The 21,673-nt window shown below is 45.1% G+C and overlaps 1 protein-coding gene across 1 annotated transcript in view; it reads left to right on the top strand.

Annotated features, from left to right (window-relative positions):
• Nucleotides 1–10,023: 10,023 nt before the first annotated feature.
• The window catches only part of LOC135897604 (neprilysin-1-like), a 74,586-nt gene continuing 62,936 nt past the window's right edge, over nucleotides 10,024–21,673 (top strand). The window contains exons 1-3 of the mRNA XM_065426284.1: nucleotides 10,024–10,149; nucleotides 16,877–16,945; nucleotides 18,370–18,558. Coding sequence (XP_065282356.1) covers nucleotides 10,075–10,149; nucleotides 16,877–16,945; nucleotides 18,370–18,558 — 333 coding nt within the window. The 5' untranslated portion in view covers nucleotides 10,024–10,074. The remainder of the gene's footprint in view (nucleotides 10,150–16,876; nucleotides 16,946–18,369; nucleotides 18,559–21,673) is intronic.

Raw genomic sequence — 21,673 nt, 5'->3', positions numbered from 1 at the left:
ATAAAGTGCGTCTTTGTCGTGAATAAGCGTTCTACATCGAGGACTCAAGGGTGTTCAACACATCGCGCATTAAACTAGGCCCACGGGCGCGTATGCGTCCGCTTATTGCCGGAATATGTCTGTGTATTGCATTCTTCTTTCTTAGGTTATGATTTGGTTGATACGATGGTTGCAGCAAAATGTTATATCTAGAAGAAGTGCACATTTTCACTTACCATTCTATTAATTATTATATCCTGTAGTCAAATTATCACTATACAGTTCCATTGAGCACTTCTGACGCACTACGCTCATGCAAACGTGCCAGCCACTTGCACACTTTTGTGGGCATTTTGCGGTGTCCCTAAGAGCCCCACAAGAACTAACAAGCCTAAGCAGGATCTCTGAATACATTAGAGAACAAACGCGGACGTGCTGCTTTACGAGCATCTGTTGTACAGTGGCATCAACATGCCTTTTGCGTCGCGGATCGCTAAAGAAGGTACCTATAGAGGCGAGTTTAGGCCGGAAGTTCTGAAAATTCTCCTCTCCAAATGCTTCCACGCTTTACCGAGCTACTTACGTGCTTTCTGAGCACATCATCGTGAACCGTTCGTGAGACTTAGCGATGGTTGTGGGGCCGACCTCGTTGCAGCTGTAATTGCAGCTCCATGGCTAACGCTCTGCGGGACGAAGCATTAAGGCTCGTTTGTTTCCGCACAACCTAGGCAGTATTACAAACAACTAAGTCGTATGATTGATTGGGAAAATGTGCAGACATAAGGTAGCATCAGATATGGCATGATAGCAATGATCATCGTAAACCTCAAACAGGGCTCATACTCGCAAAATTGAATGCTCCGAGAATAAACATGGTGGTGGAAAATAACGTGGAAAGCGTCGTCAACAAGAATGTCAAAATCCACGTCACCGCGTCAACGATACCTAGTTTACACGGAAACTCACAGGATTCACAGTAGCCCAGTGCCCCGCATTGTAGCCTAGGAAATATACATGGAAAATGAAATCGTTCAAATCACGTAAATAGGACTGCGTCATTTCGCTCCAGAAGTCAAGGCTAATGGAATGTATGGTCTCAGAATTGAATAAACCCCAGGCTCGAGCTTCAAAGCAAGTCATCCAGCCTGAAAGCATGAAGCACTTAAAACAGGAACTCATTATTACATTCGCACTAAATATTGATTAATACAAAAACTGTTTTTGAAATGGTGTAAAGGGACTTCAGATCTTAAGGTCATCTCAAGTGCTACGCTAAAGCCGCGTCTGGTTTGTAAGTGCTGTTACGGTATCCTACTGAACGATGGAAACAACAAACGTTATTGTCTTACACAAGTTTTCAGAATTTGTTACGCTGACCACAATGCCAGCTCTCCTTGAAACACGCAAAAGAAACCTGAAAGAACGGTGCTGTACCAGGAATGTCTGAATCAAAAACCTTCAAATCGTAAAATGTTTACATGCCTAGAACAAAAAAAAATGTGATCAGCATAAGTTTTTGGCTGGACAGCTTCGAATAAAATGTTCCGTAAGACTTTGAACTTGAATGAAATAAATATAGTCTACTCAGACAGGATGAGTATGGGAGCTCTAAAATGGTTCCACATATGCAGTTAAAAATTGTACAAGATACATTGCTTTGTCATGTGGTAAGGAATTTGAACCCAACGCAAATGTACAGAAGTCGTAACTTATATTTTGATCCACAATAATTTTTGTTAGTAATAAAATTAAATTTACCTTGAAGATACCATAACAAACACTTATTTTGCTTCAAGTTCATATTTTGAATCAGTAAGTTCTTGTACAATCGCACCTCTCTTCCCCAACAAACCGTCCTATCACCGCTGAGTTCTCCTATTCACCGTAGTAAGTGAACGCAATTATTTGAGGGAGAAGACGGCAGTTATACATAGGAGGACTTAACAGCAACAATAACGCTGTTGAAAAATGCTGATGTCGCAGTATATGAGTTCACCGTCGAAAGAATCGCTGAAGTCTGCCGTCATTTTTGAAGGTGGTGGTTGGTAACTTAATGAAGCTGTTTTAATGAAATTTTCATTGAAACGCGGTGGTGAGAAATAGTCACGTAGCATAGCCGCTTTCGCTAATCTCGTGATCTATACGTGTTTATTAGTCTAGCATTTTTCTGTATCTACCTCATCTCTTCTTTCCTTCTTGAAGCATTTATATCTACCCTGTATAGTGACTTATACCTGTAAGGAATCCTTTCCTGTAAACATTCTTCCCTTCTTTTTTTTTTTCCGCCAATACTCCAAACGTCTCTAGCTTATCTCAACTACTAACCGATTAACGTTTCTATCCGTTTTAAGTCTCAGTGCTTCTGGGAGGTGCACATTTCCTAGGGGTCTCGTTTGGTGAACACCTTCGTATTCCATTAGGATGTGCCGAATTTTCTCTGGATTTCTAGCTGAAGCGGACGCAAGCATCAGTCTGGTGCGAATATGTGCTTCGTTATGTTTTTTTTAATTAAGCAACCAGCTAGGGCTTCATATAGCAAGGCCCTTCCTTTCTGTTATTGTACAAGTTTTCCTTTTTATGCTCGGCTTTAAACAAGTGTGTGGGCGATTGCGCGCGATGCCTCCGGATCTATAACGACGCAGTTACACCACGTGCGCACACACTGTCGCATGGTACGTAATGTTAAGTCTGGCAAGAGTTGTTTCGGAGATGATATTTCAGCAACCTTCAACAGCGTCTGCTTGGATCTCGAACCGGGTTGACCGTGGTTATGCAGGGAATACGAGGTGATTTAAAAATAATAACAGAAGCTTCATACATCATTACTGGTGAAGAGTGCGCTCCGAGACAAAAAACAAATATAGATATGTTTTCCGTGCGTGCCCCTGCACACAAGGGCAGAGAAGATGTGTCTCCACGTGATGGCTAGCTGGTTTTCTTATACCCTCCATCATACGGGCAACCTCATTCTCTCTTGCTCCCTGACAGAGGACCTTGTCAGGACGCGTCGGGTCAACCCACTTAGAGGAATACGGAGAGAAACCACTTTCTGGCTTAGAAGGGGTTAACGTGGGATTAACGAGGGTTAACGTGGGAACGTGGGTTAACGTGAGTAGGATTTGCACTGGAGCACAGTCCCGTCGCACACACTGGACGAACAAGGCTTTTGATGTTTTACGAGCATGATAATTAGGCACGTCGGGTCTCCGGCGCTTGGCAACCATTCCATTCGCTGCCGCACAAAGTGAACCCTAACAGTACCTATCAAAATTTGCGGAGTGGGGATCTATCTTCATTCCATTTTTGAAAAGTGGAGATCCGCCAAAATTTGTTTCCGTCTAACTCGTCGGAATGGTGAGAGTTGGACAACTGCCACTCTTCAAGTAGCTGAGGTGGTGCCGTTCCATTTCTCCGATTGCAGCAAGTGAAGGGCTTTCTTTATATCTGCATACTAGCAGCGCCTTGCGACAGAAGTCAACACTTTTGAAGTCCTAATAACGTTAAAAATAATCTTACGTGCTATTATTTTAGCAACATAAGAAGGATGCTTTGTGGCCGCTTCAGGATCTTCACAGCATCTCTTCAGGATGCTGTGGCCTAATAATCAGCCTTATAAAGCAAAGTAGAAAGTTATCCTGCACTATTTACTGCGTAATGGGATAGAGCAATGCTCGGGAACAGTTTCCAAAGTTTCTCTGGTGCCGATTGAGGGTCGCAGGCTTCCCTTTGTCGTTTATAAATACGGCTGCCGGAGCGCTCATGAAGAAGCCAAAACATTGAACACAAAGGGATAGAGCAGCTTGAAAAACCTTCAAAAACTAAGCCAAAAGTTGTGCCATGTATCCGTAAGCTCTCCCACAATCTAAAGAAGGTCGCAGTCACGTAGGGAGTGGCGCTGCTTTATTTTCGGCGCCCGAGAAACTCTAGATACTGTGCCCACGCGTACAGAATGGCACAAAGCGCGGATGATCTATCGGAGTAGTCTACTGCATCCCATTACCCTGCAGAAAAGTGTCGTAGGGCAAACAAAGAGATGTTTAAATCACTGGTTAAGGAAGAATGCACAAAAAATTAAGAAAGAATACGACAAGCGTGTTCATCTTGTTGCACATGTTACATCATGCAGGCGTTAAACACGATCTCCTGAAACGCGGTTACCCTGAAAAAACGCAAAACTTCGGCACGTGTAGCGTTAATTAGAAGCTTTTGTCACTTAAACGGATAAGGAACAGTGCGTGAGTGGACCATCCATATTGTTGTTTCCGACAGAACTAGCCTTTCTAGACGCAAGGGATTAAAGTGAGTTACTTGCTTGTGTCTGATTTATTTGGCGTTGGAAACTGCGCGTGTGTGTCCCTGCATTAACATGGGTTCCATTCGCTGAATAAACCGTTGATAGTGAACACTGTGAGTCAGGCGTGCTCTTGGGTGTGTGCGTTTTTTTTTCTGTGTGTGTGTGAATGCGGGCGTGATAATTTTCACCTAATTGCTTCACTGTGACTAGTTACCAACCAACCTAACAGCAAGTCTTATATGAACAGCAATTCCCTTGAAAGGACACCCAACAATGTGACTCCTCCAGGTGTCGCGTATGGGAACAGATGTTTTCCTTAACGTTTCGCACCGGGCGCTCGCAGAAAGACAAATAAACCAATTCCAGAAAGCTGAGAAAACTGTGGCTTGAAGGTAGCTCTATCGACGGAAATGGCTAGCTCATCTTGAGTAAAAGAGAAATATGCGAAATGCAGAACATCCGCGTTAAGGTAGCGAAGGTGTCCAGTAAAAAAGACGTGAAGCACTACAGGTCAACAAGACCATAAGCTGGTCAATTTAGAAAGGCTTGCTAATACGGCAAGGCAAATAAAGTTGTTGCTTATAAACCGCGATTTCCTTTTTGGAACATTAATCACGCCACAGCAGTCATGCGTTTGTGATAAACCGCTCGCCATCACAAACAAATATACATAAGTAATAGGAGATGTTTAAAGTCAAACATTACAACTATTACTCCACGAATAACACCCTTACGCTTTACATGTACGCAAAATAAACGTGCATATATGCATATACCTCTCAGAGACTTCTCAAGAGCGATATTCGAGGTCCTTGAGAATGACTGTTGACGTTTCCGATGCTTCCCCTTTTCTGTAGGGGCAGCTGTCACAATCGCCATCGATCTGCCAGGTGCATCGTTCATCCCTGTCGACACTGCGGAAGGCAGCTCCTGGTATATTTTTAGTGTGCCAGGAACCGTTGGGGAACAAAACAGTAATTTGCATGAAGCTCCTCACCGACATGCATGTTCATCGTAAATCTATACGGCTAATTTGACGCCCTTTGCCCTGTTTCTGCATCAACACTATTGACCGGTCATGTGAATTTCTGCCAATTTTCGTTGAACTGGGTGGCGCACGCCTTACACATTTGCATACACCTAAGCGTGTACCAGTCACCTAGTGCGAGGCACAAGGTTGCTCATGTCCCCGAGCCGACACAGGCGTCAAGTGCAGCCTGTATTGATCTGTTCTCTAGACTGCACTTTCCTCTCTTATTCGTCGCTGTTTTTCGTACGTCGGTTTCGTACCAAATTACATGACGTCGATACCGTATATGCTGTACGGCGTAATTAAAAGCAGGCCGGTAATGGAGACGATGCGATTGTCAAGGATAGCTAAGCACTTATCATGAGTTGTGAATGCGAAAGCGTTAACGAACAATTGAACGCCCTCGAGCTTCGCGCTGTGAGTAATGTACCATAGCAGTACGTGCGGCCCGAGACATCAGGCATCAGCAGCATGCGGTGCCAACGCCGCATGGCACCGAAGCAGCGATGCCCATCGGGCTACGCGTGGCGGCCATGTCCTCTCCCCTCACGCAACACATGGCTGGTGCACCCTTTCGCCCGCTGTGCTCCGTCAAGGTACGCTCGTGACGTGGCGTCGCAGCCAAGTCGCAGCCAATTGGAATTTAGGTGCCATTTTTGCAGTACAGACGCCGGACGCCGGCTTTTTTCGCTCAATGACCCAATTGACGCTTTCGCGTCAAAATTAGGCTCTCGGCATTTTCAGCCGTCGATCGCTTAAACTTCCGTTTTATAGGGAGACTGGCATGCCACCTGCCCGCTTGCAGCGCTTAGTCCTTGCCTCTTCCTATTATTATTATTATTATTATTATTATTATTATTATTATTATTATTATTATTATTATTATTATTATTATTATTATTATTATTATTATTATTACTATTGTATTTCATGCATAGGCGCATTGCTCGAAGTCTATTTAACTGTTCGGACAGCGAAATTTCCGAACTAAGTACAACTATCTGAGAAAAAAAACGACATCTGTATAATTAATATTTTCTCACTCCGGCTGTATAGGCAGGGCAAATGTGATGCTACCTATTGAGCACAGAACGGTTCTTTAAATAAACGCATACATGGTGAGACTTCACCTAGAGCTACATTACCTGAATTGAGCCAAAAATTTGTACGTTGGCTGCATAAATGCCAGACATTCTTATGAAATGCGTGGACTTTATTGAACAGACGTCATCTGCTACATCCATTCGCTCAGGAGATGAGGCTTCTCTAAGACAACCGCGGTGAACCACGAGTGAAATCATTCGGAAGAGCCCTGGCTTGCATCCATCGGTCTCTCTCCCTCAAAACTCCAAAAAGTGTTTTATTGCGGTAGCAATTACGCGGACGCTATTCGCGGCTCCAAGTAGAAGAATCAGCCGATCTAGGTTCGGCCGCGGCTTCACGCACTACAGCGTGCGCTGCAATAATGGGCGATATGAATAAGAAACTTCCGCATTAGGAAAAAAGATGACTGCCACAAGGATGATTTGTTCAAAACACTTCACTCGGAATGACTTAATCTCGGCCATCACAGCCAGCACATGCGCGGAGAGCGATTCCTGGGCCGCAGCAGCGCTTTGAGAGAAATTTTTGTAGCTGGCTGAGAGAATATTTTCATGGGCTATAGCCTTACCGATTTTTCATTTTTTCGAGAAAATTATTCCGAGCTTATTCGTTTAATTCGCGCATAGATTACAGCCACCACGTGCGTAGGGAGCGATTCCTGGGCCGCAGCAGCGCTTTGAGAGAAATTTTTGTAGCTGGCTGAGAGAATATTTTCCTGGGCTATAGCCTTACCGATTTTTCATTTTTTCGAGAAAATTATTCCGAGCTTATTCGTTTAATTCGCGCATAGATTACAGCCACCACGTGCGTGGGGAGCGATTCCTGGGCCGCAGCAGCGCTTTGAGAGAATTTTTTGTAGCTGGCTGAGACAATATTTTCCTGGGCTATAGCCTTACCGATTTTTCATTTTTTCGAGAAAATTATTCCGAGCTTATTCGTTTAATTCGCGCATAGATTACAGCCACCACGTGCGTGGGGAGCGATTCCTGGGCCGCAGCAGCGCTTTGAGAGAAATTTTTTGTAGCTTGCTGAGACAATATTTTCCTGGGCTATAGCCTTACCGATTTTTCATTTTTTCGAGAAAATTATTCCGAGCTTATTCGTTTAATTCGCGCATAGATTACAGCCACCACGTGCGTGGGGAGCGATTCCTGGGCCGCAGCAGCGCTTTGAGAGAAATTTTTTGTAGCTTGCTGAGACAATATTTTCCTGGGCTATAGCCTTACCGATTTTTCATTTTTTCGAGAAAATTATTCCGAGCTTATTCGTTTAATTCGCGCATAGATTACAGCCACCACGTGCGTGGGGAGCGATTCCTGGGCCGCAGCAGCGCTTTGAGAGAAATTTTTTGTAGCTTCCTGAGACAATATTTTCCTGGGCTATAGCCTTACCGATTTTTCATTTTTTCGAGAAAATTATTCCGAGCTTATTCGTTTAATTCGCGCATAGATTACAGCCACCACGTGCGTAGGGAGCGATTCCTGGGCCGCAGCAGCGCTTTGAGAGAATTTTTTGTAGCTGGCTGAGACAATATTTTCCTGGGCTATAGCCTTACCGATTTTTCATTTTTTCGAGAAAATTATTCCGAGCTTATTCGTTTAATTCGCGCATAGATTACAGCCACCACGTGCGTGGGGAGCGATTCCTGGGCCGCAGCAGCGCTTTGAGAGAAATGTTTTGTAGCTTGCTGAGACAATATTTTCCTGGGCTATAGCCTTACCGATTTTTCATTTTTTCGAGAAAATTATTTCGAGCTTATTCGTTTAATTCGCGCATAGCTTACAGCCACCACGTGCGTGGGGAGCGATTCCTGGGCCGCAGCAGCGCTTTCAGAGAAATTTTTTGTAGCTTGCTGAGACAATATTTTCCTATAGCCTTACCGATTTTTCATTTTTTCGAGAAAATTATTCCGAGCTTATTCGTTTAATTCGCGCATAGATTACAGCCACCACGTGCGTAGGGAGCGATTCCTGGGCCGCAGCAGCGCTATTGAGAGAATTTTTTGTAGCTTGCTGAGACAATATTTTCCTGGGCTATAGCCTTACCGATTTTTCATTTTTTCGAGAAAATTAATCTGAGCTTATTCGTTTAATTCGCGCATAGATTACATCCAGCACGTGCGTGGGGAGTGATTCCTGGGCCGCAGCAGCGCTTTGAGAGAAATTTTTGTAGCTGGCTGAGACAATATTTTCCTGGGCTATAGCCTTGACTCGGCGTCCATACTTAATCAGAGTAAACTTTGATGGATTCGATCCAACAAGTTTACCCGCTCCCTACATCCAACAAATGTAGGGACCGAGAACAGGCGTCAAGCCTTCCGTGTTCGCTCATTGCATAGCGAGAGCCACGAATTTGGCAGTTTTGATGCCGTGACGTAGCATGTAGGGATTTATTGGCCAGTCGCCCGACTTCGAGCTCACGTGATACGTGACGCCTGCTGTTAAAAGTACTTGCCATGTCCGCCGCCTTGGCAGAGAGCGGCGCTCGCTAACACCCCAATGGCTAGACTTGCAAACAAATACCGTGGAAAGTGGCCGGAAGGATGGCGCCGAGGGAGCTTAATTGTTGCAGGTTAAACTCCCTGCACTTTAATTTTCTTCTACTTTAACTGTTTCTACATATCAGTTAAACACAACAGTTACCTTACGCTGTGTTTTATCCGGCTTCATTCTCCTCGTGTGATTGCGACTAGCAAAGAATCGATCCACTCAGATCCCCTTATTCTTCTCGCTCGGTCACATCTCCTCACCTTGTTTCGACGAGCGTATTTTGATTTGAAAAGCACACTTTGTGACTCCTTTTGAATGTTGAAGAAATATTTATTATATAATTATGAACTTCACACATATGTGCACTGGAATGGATGCAGGCATGCCGGTATCTCGAAATCATCATCATCATCATCATCATCATCATCATCATCATCATAATCTTATTATTATTATTATTATTATTATTATTATTATTATTATTATTATTATTATTATTATTATTATTATTATTATTATTATTATTATTATTATTATTATTATTATTATTATTTGATAACATATATACACAAGGCAGGAAAGGGAAAGCGAGGAGCAGATTGGCAGCCGGAAGGGGCACAACGCCTGCCTAGTCTAGTCGGCCTATTAAAAAAATCCACTAGCTTATTTTCCCGTTTAGAAATATGGACGCTGATGCACTGACATGACTTGGTGAGGCGACTGCGCACGACGTCAGGGTGCAGCCAATTGGCTAAACCTGTCTGTCCTGGTTTCAGAAATCAGAATCGACGTGTAACGAGATCTCTTCCGGCGACTAGAGGTTGTTTTGACCTCACGACTAGTTTCTTTGACCCCACACGTGTTCATTCAGTACGTGAGTGTAATCTATAAGTTATAATGTATACTGCTCATAACACTGCTAGCCTTAACTCGCTGAACATTTCGCTATCGTTGCCAGTGCTACGCGTTTTGGTTGAAACTCTTGATTAAAAAAAATAATACTGTCATACAATTATTCTCTCCCTTATTCCAACATTGTAATGTCTTCACCTTTTGTAAACGTGTGCGTTATCAGTCTTTCTCATGGCCTGAATGCTTTTTTTTGCGCAGGAAAACGAGAAGAAGAAGTTCACTGTTCAGATTCCACGCGCCGTGGTCCTAAATGTCGCCACGGGAACATGGCTCCTAGAGATACGGTGATGCCTCCAGAACCCAGCTCCACCCAGAAGCAGCAGCCCGATGGGCCTGAACAAGTAAGCCCGCCCTTCTTCAAACCATGCAGTTTCCTAACTTCCTGGATAGAACAATATAGGAGGCAGGCACATACCCAGGGAAAGGTGGCCGGGGGGGGGGGCGGACGCCCCCCCCCCCTCGCCACCCACGCCACCAATCCTTGCACACATTGCTAAAGTGCCGCCAAATCAATGTTGAGACTTGGCAGCTATTTGGTGGTTAACATTTTGATGCCACTCTCACTCCTTTTGGATGACGGTGTTTATCGGTATCTCATGGGGTGTGAGGGACAGTTTTCTCATCGATTCAGTGCCAACGCGATTAACTCGAAATGCGTTCAGTTGTCACCATCTATTCAACGGTCACGCGCACGGCTGTTGCTTCGTTAGTTCAACCTTCTTTGTTTAAGCTAATCCAGGAACCAGGAAAGGGATTCGGTTCGCAGTCAGCTAGTCTGGATGCTTGAGGAACGAGTTGCAGCCGGAGAAAACGCCAGTTGAGTTTAACTTTTCCTTTTGCTTCATTATTACCTCGAGTGGCGGCTCGCCGCGACGCTGGCAGATTGTCGGAGCCATATGCCCGCGATATGGGTTAAATAAGGTGTAAATTAAGATAATGTGAAACAGCGTCCATTATCAAACCCTGCAATAACCCTCAGACCCATAAACAATATGACTGTCACCCGTTACATAGTCTGGTTTTTCCCTAATTGTACATCACTTTTTGTGTAAAACTGGTAACTGGAAACAAGAGTCGCAAGGAGTTGACAAATTAAGCCAAGGCAACAGCCAAACACGAAGGAAAAGCGAAAATTAACAAATTTAGCCATTGTTTATGAAAATATTTATGGATCAACACCTTTTTATTCAAAAAGGAAATAGAGAAAACGCTGCCGGAAGTGGAGAACAATTCTATGCACGTTGAATGACACTCCTACTGTTATCAGTCGAGCCGCCTGACGTAGGCACTTCTCTGCTGTGCTTATGTAGGTGTTTTTGTAACCTTCCGCGGTTGGCGCAGTATGTCTAGAACAGCAGCGTCCTGCGCTCTACAAGGTTGTATGGGACTGGCGGCCACGTATCATTACGCAACTTCCCAAATAACAATACGAGTCGGTTTTGGCACTTCACTTGGTAGAGCGGTAAACGAGGGATCCAAAAAATCTGTGATTGTTCCGCACATGTATATTTCTCTATAGTTCTTCCAGAGCTAATAAAAAAAAAAAAGATGCCGCTATAGTTGGATACAACTTAAGTCTGCAGTGAAGCCTCGCGCACGCCCTCATAACCGCCAGCCACCGTTCCTCCGCGAGGCTGCAAATAATGCGTACTTCAAACTTTTCCTGTTACCCAAAGAAGGCGATAATCACAAAAATGAAATTATTAGCGCGTAATTTTATACGTTTTCTCTCGCCTATTATAATGGAATGCCGAAAGCCTAATTCTTTATTGAAGTGAAATAAAATGCTTGCTTCACTGCAACTATTTAATGTCAAGTTTCACTACAATTGGCAGTGAAATTTCATAAGCAAAACGGGTTCAGCAGTAAAATGAACTGTATTGCAGACTTCTGAAAATTTTATTAATTATGGAGTTTTATGTGCCAAAACCACGATCTGATAATGACGCACGTCATAGTGGGGGACTCTGGTAATTTGGACCACCTGGGGTTCTTTAACGTGCACCTAAATCTAAGTAGACAGGTGTTTTCGCATTTCGTCCCCATCGAAATGCAGCCGCCGTGACCTGGATTCGATTCCGCTACCGTGTGCTTAGCAGCACAACACCATAGACACTAAGCAACCATGGCGGGTAAACTTTTGAAGAGTGAAATGCTCAGACTCCATACGCTTTGTCCATGTCTGTTGCACACCTCATTGCTTCCGTCGATGAAAAGACTTCAAGAACAGCGGACAATCTGGAAGTATCAAGTACGACGCCATTTCGAAAAGGCCGCATGACGACGATTTTGTTTGCTTTTGTGATTGGCAGGCCGAGTAACACAACCCCGCGCGGTCCGTGTGCCTTGGTTGCCAACTGCTGTTTTTTAAAGTTGTATGCTACTATAGAAATCTACTATAGAGAGAGGCCTTCGTCCTGCAGTGGAAATAAAATAGGCTGATGATGATGATGGAAATCTTTGCACTTTCGCTTGTTTACTTGTTTTTGGAAGTGTTCTTCCTGCGCTTCTTTCCTGCGCGAGTCCATTCGATGTGGTGCTTTGTTTGCCAAGTAAAGAAGAGGTATCTCACAGGCGTACTACCTGTGAGAAACACCTTATTCATTTCTCTTTTGCGTGTTGACGCGTCTTTATGGCGAATGGCGGGCGTTATTCACATTTGTACTAGTAAAAGTACCCCCCCCCTCATTTGCTAGAAAAGTTACCTTGGGTTGCCCCCTCATCCCCCCCCCCCCCGTCGAAAAAAAATTCTGAATACGTGCGTGATAGGAGGCTGTGACAGCCTATACATCAGTTTGCCTATGCGTTGTATGCTCGATAAGGGTGCCTCGCAATACTACATTTTGTGTCTTGATTTACGCTTAAAGGTTGGTCACGAAGTGAAAATCTATTCGTCGGATGTGGGTGTCTCAGTCTTCTACATACAGCGATGCTCGAATAATATCACGCGTGAATATTCTTAAGCACTCGAAATAATGCCATGAGAGCGGCGTTTGTCAGCCGGAATGCCAGAGCGGATTTGCACAATCAAGGCTGTGGAAATTATTTATAAAAAAAAAGACCATCGCCTGACGAGATGCACACACTATATACGTGATTCTTCTATGAAGAAAGCACGGTCGAGTTCTCTCAAGTGCTTTTTCTATACCTGTTATCTCTCACAAACTTGTCACATGGTGCAGACTGTGACGCGCTCGCTCAACAAACCTTGGGTTTTAATTTTAGATACTTCCACAGTGGGTCCACCTGTAATGAAATGCGTGACCCGATGGTGGAATCCAACCGTTGTCTTCCAGCACAGCGGGTCAATTCTCTAATCATTAGACCACGATCGCCGTTTGAAACGTATGACGCATGCATTACGTGCCAGTGTCTCACATTAGTCTCTCGTGACAGCTACCGCTTTGAAACTCTGTGTCCGGCTGCACTGCCTTCGGGATTGGCCCACATTTTTCGTCAAAGAGATACGTGTGCAATATACGTGTAGTACAGCAATAAGGCTATCGGGAGCTTTAAGAACACTCGCCGCTCTACCTGCAGCCCCCACGCAGGTAGCATGCAATCCAGCTGGAAAAAAAAATATTCGCGGCGAATTAGATACTTCTGTTCGTCGTTGGCAGTAACCAACACGTGCGTGTCAAGGTCGCCGCTGCCGCTATCGGTGAGCTACAGTGGTACAAGGGCACTTGTTTACGTGCCCCCAAACGCGCATAACACTACACTCGGCATTGACGCGCAATGCTCATCGCCAGCATTGTACTGCATGGCGCGTGTGCCAATTATGAATGCATATATGAGTACTTTTCCTAGTGCCGGAGTTCTTTCTCGATGCCGAGAACACCACGATTGTGCTCCCGGACACTCCTGCCGCCGCAGTGAGCATATCGCGATTGTTCTTCGCTGCACATAACTAGATGACACGCATCTCACCGACTGTCCAACAGGCGCAGTTCGTTCTCGCATGCCAGGGCGAGAACCAACGGTGCGCCGACGTCCAAGCGTCGGCGCGTATGTTCTTGCGTATATTCATGCGACGCCTATACTCTGTTCCATGCATACATAGCGGTCAACGCTGTGGAAGCTACGCAAGAAGTTCGGTCAAGAAACGTTATCACTCCGCGCGTTCCTTCCACGCGTCGCTGCGTGCCAACAGCGTTCGCTCGCGCCTGCAGCATGCACGTGAGGCTTCTTCCGACGGGTCGCAAATAAAAAAAATCCTAAAAGAGCAGAGAAAAAAATTAAATGTTCTAAAACAAGGCCTTATCAGCCGCATACCAAAGTCTGTTTGTTTCGAAGGATTAAAACTTGTTTCATTCATTACTGAGCATATATAAACGACAGTTACGCAAAAGTGCGGTCAAGAAACACCAAACTATATACAAGTGCAAGACGAAGCCACTACGTTCACACTTGGTAAAAGGCAAGCGGGCGGAAAAGCCAAGGCGGCCGGAAAATCTTTTCCGCGCACGTACAAGATGTTCACATTTCTTTCGCCACGTGCAGCGGAAACCACTGCCGCTTTCGCCCACATCCGTCTAGTGTGCGTTCGTTTGTCCGCGTGGCGGCGCTGTTCATCACACTATTTCAATACATACGTTCATTCATTGACCCATAAGTTACTAACAACTATCACTTCGCGCAACTGCGCGTGTCGTTTTTAACTTTCGTCTACCATAGAAGATAAACAAGACATATTTTCGATAGCTTTAGCTAGTTGCTTTTCCTAAATATAGACAACGAACATCGGAAAATGTTAAATCTTACGACCGGATGTTTACATGCTAGTGCAGCTTCCGGTGAAGCGGAACCATTTTCCGCTCTGCCGTGGCGAAAAAAATTGGTCCGAGACCGATTTTTTTTCGTCGCCTGGTTTTCCGCCCGTTTTTCCGCCTATAGGCGGGCGGATTTTGTCAAGCTTTTCCGCTTCCGCCTGCTCCGAGACCAAGTGTGAACGTAGCCTATATAGTCTCTCTAGCTTCCACAGCGTTGACTGCTATGAGTGGAACGGAGTATACATTCCCTGTACACGTGCCGACGGGTATTTCAGCACCTACAGCTAACAACTAAAGAAAACGGAGAGAGCACGCTACGAAAGCCGCAAAGTAGAGGGGAGTCGAGCGGCGGGAGAGAGAGCTGCGGCAAGTATAATAAGGCGGCGGAGCGTCACCGGGACATTGTACGACGCGCCAAATGCCTATCGGGATATGCATGTGGGCGCTCCTTCATAAATGGCACTGAATGGAACGTTACTGGGGCAAAGCGCGCAAAACTAAGAACTCTCCTGAAAGAAGTTCCACATTCTCATATACGTTATACAGTCTAAGCTGGCGAAGAGAAAGCATGAACACAATGCAGCTGAAACGAAGTGTTGACCGCGCTCGAATTATTTCGATAAATCGGGAAGTTCGCAAAATCGAGAAAAGCATTGCTCGGTCTTTCGAAATCTAAATTTGTAACGTAGCGACACGCAAAGGCTACCACGGCATTGTATTTGCCGCTAATCTAGCCACTTGTCGCATAAACCATGAAATAACTAACCGCCGCCGCCCCTACCGAGGCGGTGTTGAGTCGGCTGTTCCGTGTAGCCTCGTCAAAATAAAGCTAGGGATTTGACCATGGAGCCTAGATGTTTTAACGCGATAGCTTTGGAGAGCGCGCTCGAAGAAGTCCCTGCCTGGGCCAAAATTAGAAAGAAATTGCCGCTCTTTTTACGCTATTTGGGAAAAAACGTGGTTAAATCCAGTTCGGCCAAGTTTCTTTCATTAATTTGGGTTGATAATATTAAACCCTATATGGGTACCTGCCAGGGAATGTAAATTTCTTCGTTAGATAGGGAGCTTCGTAAAGTCGGGTTTTGTTAGATCGAGTTTTAACTGTATTTGCAATAGCAAAATAAGACAAAATACTTCGCACGGTATTACGTATTACTTATTCTTTTTTCTGCTTTTCCCTCCCGCGTTTGGGCAGATGCGCCGTTCATGGAAGCTGCGCTGATTCAGTGTCCGTTCCAAGAAATGAAATGCTCTGTCAAACGGGATGCAGTGACACACGTGCAGACGCCCCGCTCCTGTATCTTTTCCTGCGTTCCCACACGCACGCACGCGCGCACGCACGCACGTGATTCCTGACCCCGTTATTTCAGAGCAGTTGTTCAGCAAACAGTGAAATAAAACACACGTACATAAAAAATAACAATCAGTGAACAGGATAATCAACAAACAGCGAAATAAAAATACTCACACATATAAAAATATATAAAACATATTGAAGAAAAACACATCACATATACAACGTCGTGTGTATGTCTTGCTCCCGTAATGGAATGCGTCTTTCTCCCGCATGGCACGCCTGCGGGAGTGCTGCCTTGGCTGCTGTATTGCAGTGGCAGCCCTGTTGATTGGCTGCACGACTACAGCTGTTGTCGCATGATGCAACGAAGCTCAGCCGTTGATGACAAGTTAGGTAGCGGCAACTTGACTCGGCATGTCGGCGTGGAGCTCGAAGCCCGCTCTCGGCGAGCCATCGAATATAGGACTTAGACTGACCCGCGTGATGGCGGAAGGTAATGGGTACGACTGCATCCGACGTGCAGGATTACGACGTGCAGGATTAGGAATTAGGGCGAAACAGCGCGGCGTAGCTTTGGGAGAGGAGACAACGGGAGACGATCACGAGAACAAGTGTGTTGTCCTGTCTTCTAAAATTATGCAGCGATCTTTCGAACCAATGATATTCCAGCTAGCCATAAGCAAGCCTTGTTATATACTGCAGAATCCATGGATTCCGTGTGGATTCTACAATGCGGGGGTTTTCTCTGCTGAACGGGGTCTCATGCAGAATTGGCATTCTAGACACTGCCGACAGCTAGTGATAATGATTGACTTTCAGAGCACAAGTCTGCCCGCGTTTCTATTTGCGGCCTCCCATGCGTATATGCATGGGCGACATGTTACACTGAACCGTTTTTACGCAAGCAGTTCCTACGGTGAGCAGTGCGTGTTTCGCTAGTACGCAGTTACAACAGTTTTGTTCATATCTCAACTTTCGGTTTGCGTAATTTTGGCGCAGGGTGATACTGACTCAAGTACAGACACTTCACCTGCCCAGCCAAGCAAAGGACAAGCGCCGGCTGTACAGGTACGCATGATGTTAAGTCTGTATGACAAAGCTAAACCCAACTGCATGAACATGTGCTGCCGCCTCCTGGCACGGAATCTATAAAATTTCAGACCTGTTCCCACCGGGTATATGAAAAAAAGAACCCTATAATGAACTTATTTGTTCAAAATTTTGATACGCGATATTGCTTTGGGGTACAACCATCAGAACAAATTACACGAAATTGATTACCTTACCGAAAATAACAATTCGCTTATATGCAAGAAAAAAAACTGGCTATTTTACACATCTAGGAACAGTGACACTATTCCAAAAATATGACATGCTGCGAGAGGACTGCATATACTATATGAAAATATTTCTAGAAAATGGAAAAAGGAACTCAGGCATGCAAAGTAGTCAACATAACCACTCCGGATCAAGAACGTGTAATAGAAAGAGAAGGAAAATTTCTTCCTGCACAGCGCACAACCTAGACCAAAAGAAAATAACTGAAAGCATACATTTGGCGAACAGTCCACCGAAATAACGAACAGATGCAGTGAACACGCACCCTTAAAACTTCTTCAACTACATTCAAAAAAGTAATACAAGATTGGTTACATGGACAGGATATATACTTTAAAATTGAATAAATGAGCTTATAAAATGAAAATGTTTCTGGCATGAATTACATATATTTTATTTTCAGGATCCACTTTATATGACTTCTTTTTTTGCATTTTTGTATTAAGACAAATAAGTTTTAAGGTGTGCATATCCAGTTTCCAGTTATTATTTTCATTTTATTTCGCATAGCTTTAGCGCATAGTTAGGATGTGATATATATATTTTTTGTGTGCATGCTGTTGCTATACAGGGCTGTATAAGTCTGATAACGTTTTTGTATTTGTTTTATTTTGTTTAATTTTAGCACACAATTAGGATCCAAGAATTTTTTGTTGTACGTATGCTGTTGCCGTATGTTGCTCTATAATTTTAAAGAAATTTGAATATAATATGATAACACACTTTACAACCGTGATTTCTCACTGTAATCAACGCTGTTGTAATGTGAGAAATTGTGCGTATGTATGTACTCTGCAGTTGATCTTGTCGTTTGCGGGAACTGAGACCTTTGTCAGGCTTTATGCCTTTGGTCGTAGCCCACCCTCGTTTGAATGAACGAGAAATAAAATTCAAATTCAAAGTCTTTTACGACGCGCACGTTAAGAGGATGCCCACCTTTAAGCCGACCATATATCGAGGTCAATTTCGGCCGCGATGGCAACTGATTATCGCGCGGCCACGAACGAATGCACCGACGCCAGCCGAGGTCCACGCTGAGAATGGATCCGAATTAGTTTTCACTTTTATTTCACTGATACTGTAGTTATAGAGATCATCTCAGGTAGGACGAAAACTCAATCCCTGCGCCTTCAAATCCAACGACCATCAATCAGACGCAGGTCATCGGCGGTGACGTTGCGGCGAGTGGGACGAGGGAAGCTCACGCCCCGATTGCAACGCCGGCGCAGCCGCAAGGCGGAGACGATGCTGTGCGCATCAATGCGCTCACATTGGCTTGGATCTGGGGACTGCTGCCCGGAGGGCTGGCGGGTGTTTCGATCGCCTACGTCCTGTGGTCCGTGGTAAGTGGCGCTGCAGTATACCGTGCGGAGATTCGTTAAGGCTTTGTAAAGCATTGGACCGGGACTGGTTGGCGACGCTCCGTACCGAAAAAGAAAAGAGAGCGAGAGAAGGGAACCTCCCTGCCCTTATAATCAATAGAGCAGACTTGTACGACCTTGCCGAATCATGTCCCAATTTCTAGCTGCAAAGCATATATGGTGCAAAAAAGGAGTTACACAGCAACCGGTAATGCAGAGGACACACTGATGACAACACGCGTGCGTTAATGTGTCTTTTTTTTTATGTGTTCTCTTAGTGGCAAATGCTGTGTATTTTCGAAAATATCAGCTTGCTCAAGAAGCAGTTCTTTTGAGCGATTCCCAGCGAAACCGTCGTGTTCTTTTTTCTTTAGCTGTTGCATTAGTGATTCTATACTGCCCGTAATTACATCTCGCAATTTCGATTCTTTCCGCCGTATATATATATATATATATATATATATATATATATATATATATATATATATATATATATATATATATATATATATGTATATATATATACGGCGGAAAAAAATCGAAATTGCGAGATTTAATTACGGGCAGTACTCGGCCCGTGAGCTCGCCTCAGCCAACGGGCGCTGCCGAAACAGGCGAAGCTTCAGAAGGCGATGGTAGTGCCGCTGCGGTTTCACCGTTGTTTGCAAAACCCTAGGCGCTTGTCAAACCGTCCGCCGGACTCACTCCTTCATTCCAGTACCCTCTAGTTTCGTAGTTTCGTGTTGCAGAAACATCCGCGATATTGTGCGCTTGCTTGGAGGTTAGCGTCCTACACAGCAGATGGCTCTGTATCGTGTTCCGGCGGCGCGGTGGGCAAGCAGTGTGCTCGACGCAAACTTCAGCGGCAGGAGAATTCCGTTCGCTGTAGATGCCAGTGAAAATGTCAAAGAGTCGCAATTATTGATGAGAAACAAAAATTTTGCAAATTAAAAACGCACATTAGGAGGGTTGATAGCAGGGCTAGTTGACACGGACGCATTGCTTGAAACTGTGTGACTAACGGGGTACAAGGTAAAAAAAAAAGAATAGTCATATATATATATATATCCTCAATTTACAGGGTGTTTGAATGTGGTGCAGTGTCTGGCGGTACCAGGGTATCGGGAAAACGTGTGTGTAACGCTTGTGAGCAGTTTAGGTAACCCCACAAAGCACTATCTGCCTAGTTGGTACGCTAAGGATGATGCCTCAAAATTATGATGTTAGCGCTAGAAGCTCAATTATTCCAAAGCTCATAGTTGTGATTTTCATACACGGAGCAAGCTTTGAATCGTGAATAGTCGCACAAGTAAATTAATAATTAATTACTATTGTCACGTGGTAGTGACGGTTAAGAAGGCAGCAAAACTGTGAATAATGAAACGAGGGCTTTTGTGGGCAAACTTGTGCCATCAAAAACAGGCTGCACTCAAAGAACAACGGTAGTGGCGAACACGATCGGCGGTCGTCGAAATCTGATCAGTGGGTCAAGCGCGTCGGCTTTTATACAGCAGTCGTCGAATGTTCCAGAGTAATCGCTGGGACCCGCGTGTCTTCCACAAAGTTCTACACTATCGGCGACAACAGACAGCGGGTAGAAGCATCAATAACATTCCAGAAACTTCTGATACATGCAGGCGCGTCCCGCGCTGTGCGATAACATTTGTTAGGCGGCCAAACGTGGTCGCCCGATAAAGACAAGTACACGTGTCACTATACTAAATAATTTTACTCCAACAACATTTCGTTGTACCTTTGACATGCAACGTCAAAGCTTGGGTAAAACGTGAAACGTAAGTGGAGCATGTTGATTTTGTTGTACGACAATGTATGACTGTTAAACTCGGGCCCAAATTCAGTGAATATTTCTTTTCTTTCGGACGCGAAATGCCTTCAAAGTTGGTCAGAGGGAGCCGCGTGCTAAAACCACATCTAGTGAAAACGTTATACTATCACCGCTTACATTTTTTAACCGTACTAAACACACGCACCGTACTTTCGTACCGTTGTGGAAAAAAAATAAGCAGCTGCTCGTTCATGAATGTGTCTCGGGCACAGATCGCACCACTGTCGCACCACGCAGGCCGAAATCGGAGCTAAACTTAGCTTCGCGCCCGGTGCTAAGAGAGTCGTAGCTCGGCAGTACGTTTGTCGATACTGAGTGGATGTGGTCATGTTTGAGGGAGCTTACTGATACACAGTAGGTATAATCCATAAAACCCAAACCGGAGGTCACCAAGAGTTATAAGGCCTATAAGTGTGCAATTTTGTAGCAGACATTTCACTCTTTCTCGGCCATGGTCACGGAGTAAGACATATAGGAGGTGAAACTCCCGTCAGCGCGAGCGAGCGCGGGCGACCAGATAAAGTCACAATCGTTGCATGCGCCGACGCTACCCTATGCAGTGGCGGCACCATGCGGCGCGTCGTAGAAGCAGCAGCGGAAAAAAAAAAGCAGCGCCCGGCGCTCACTCCGGCGGCACCCACTCATAGCAGACGACAAGCACACGACACGGGTGTTTGCTTCAGCGGGCACGCCGTAACCGAACTGCGTAGGTGCGCGCACTCAAGAAAACTGTTTTGTTGTGTGCCCATCAAAAAAAGCAACACGTGTGGCAAACTTCCGCTAATCTTCCTCTTATCGCCAAGCAGCTAGGGCAACTAGTTTTCGCGAGTCTTATAAAAAAGAAAAGGAACGGAAACACATGCACGGCGGCATCCTTCCTAAGCGCACCCCTGTGAGCACTAGAGCGAGAAAGAAGCGGTCGCCCTTTCAGCGATTAGGAACGAGATAGCCATCAGTTTCGCAAGCGCAAAAAGCCGAAAACCGCCCGCCACGGAGCAAGATAGCCCTGGCTACAACCAGAAGCTACGTATCATCTTATAGCTGTCATGGAAAACACGTTTTATTTTTTACTGTGCTCAAACGGCTGAAGCGTAGCCGCAGTTGCTTTTCGGGCTACAAGCGGTAAAGAAGCGCGCGAGAGTGCCCTCAGTAGAAGTCAGGCGCGCGCGGCCGAACGGGAGCAACACTCGACCGGTTGCCCTGGCAACCGAAACAGCGGTAATTTCTTCCCATGCCGCCAGGTGCCGCCAG

The sequence above is a fragment of the Dermacentor albipictus genome, chromosome 4, assembly GCF_038994185.2.
Source record: "Dermacentor albipictus isolate Rhodes 1998 colony chromosome 4, USDA_Dalb.pri_finalv2, whole genome shotgun sequence".
In the NCBI taxonomy this organism is placed as follows: Eukaryota; Metazoa; Arthropoda; class Arachnida; order Ixodida; family Ixodidae; genus Dermacentor; species Dermacentor albipictus.
Note: the sequence above shows the minus strand (reverse complement) of the source record. Positions and strands in the feature narration are given on the sequence as shown.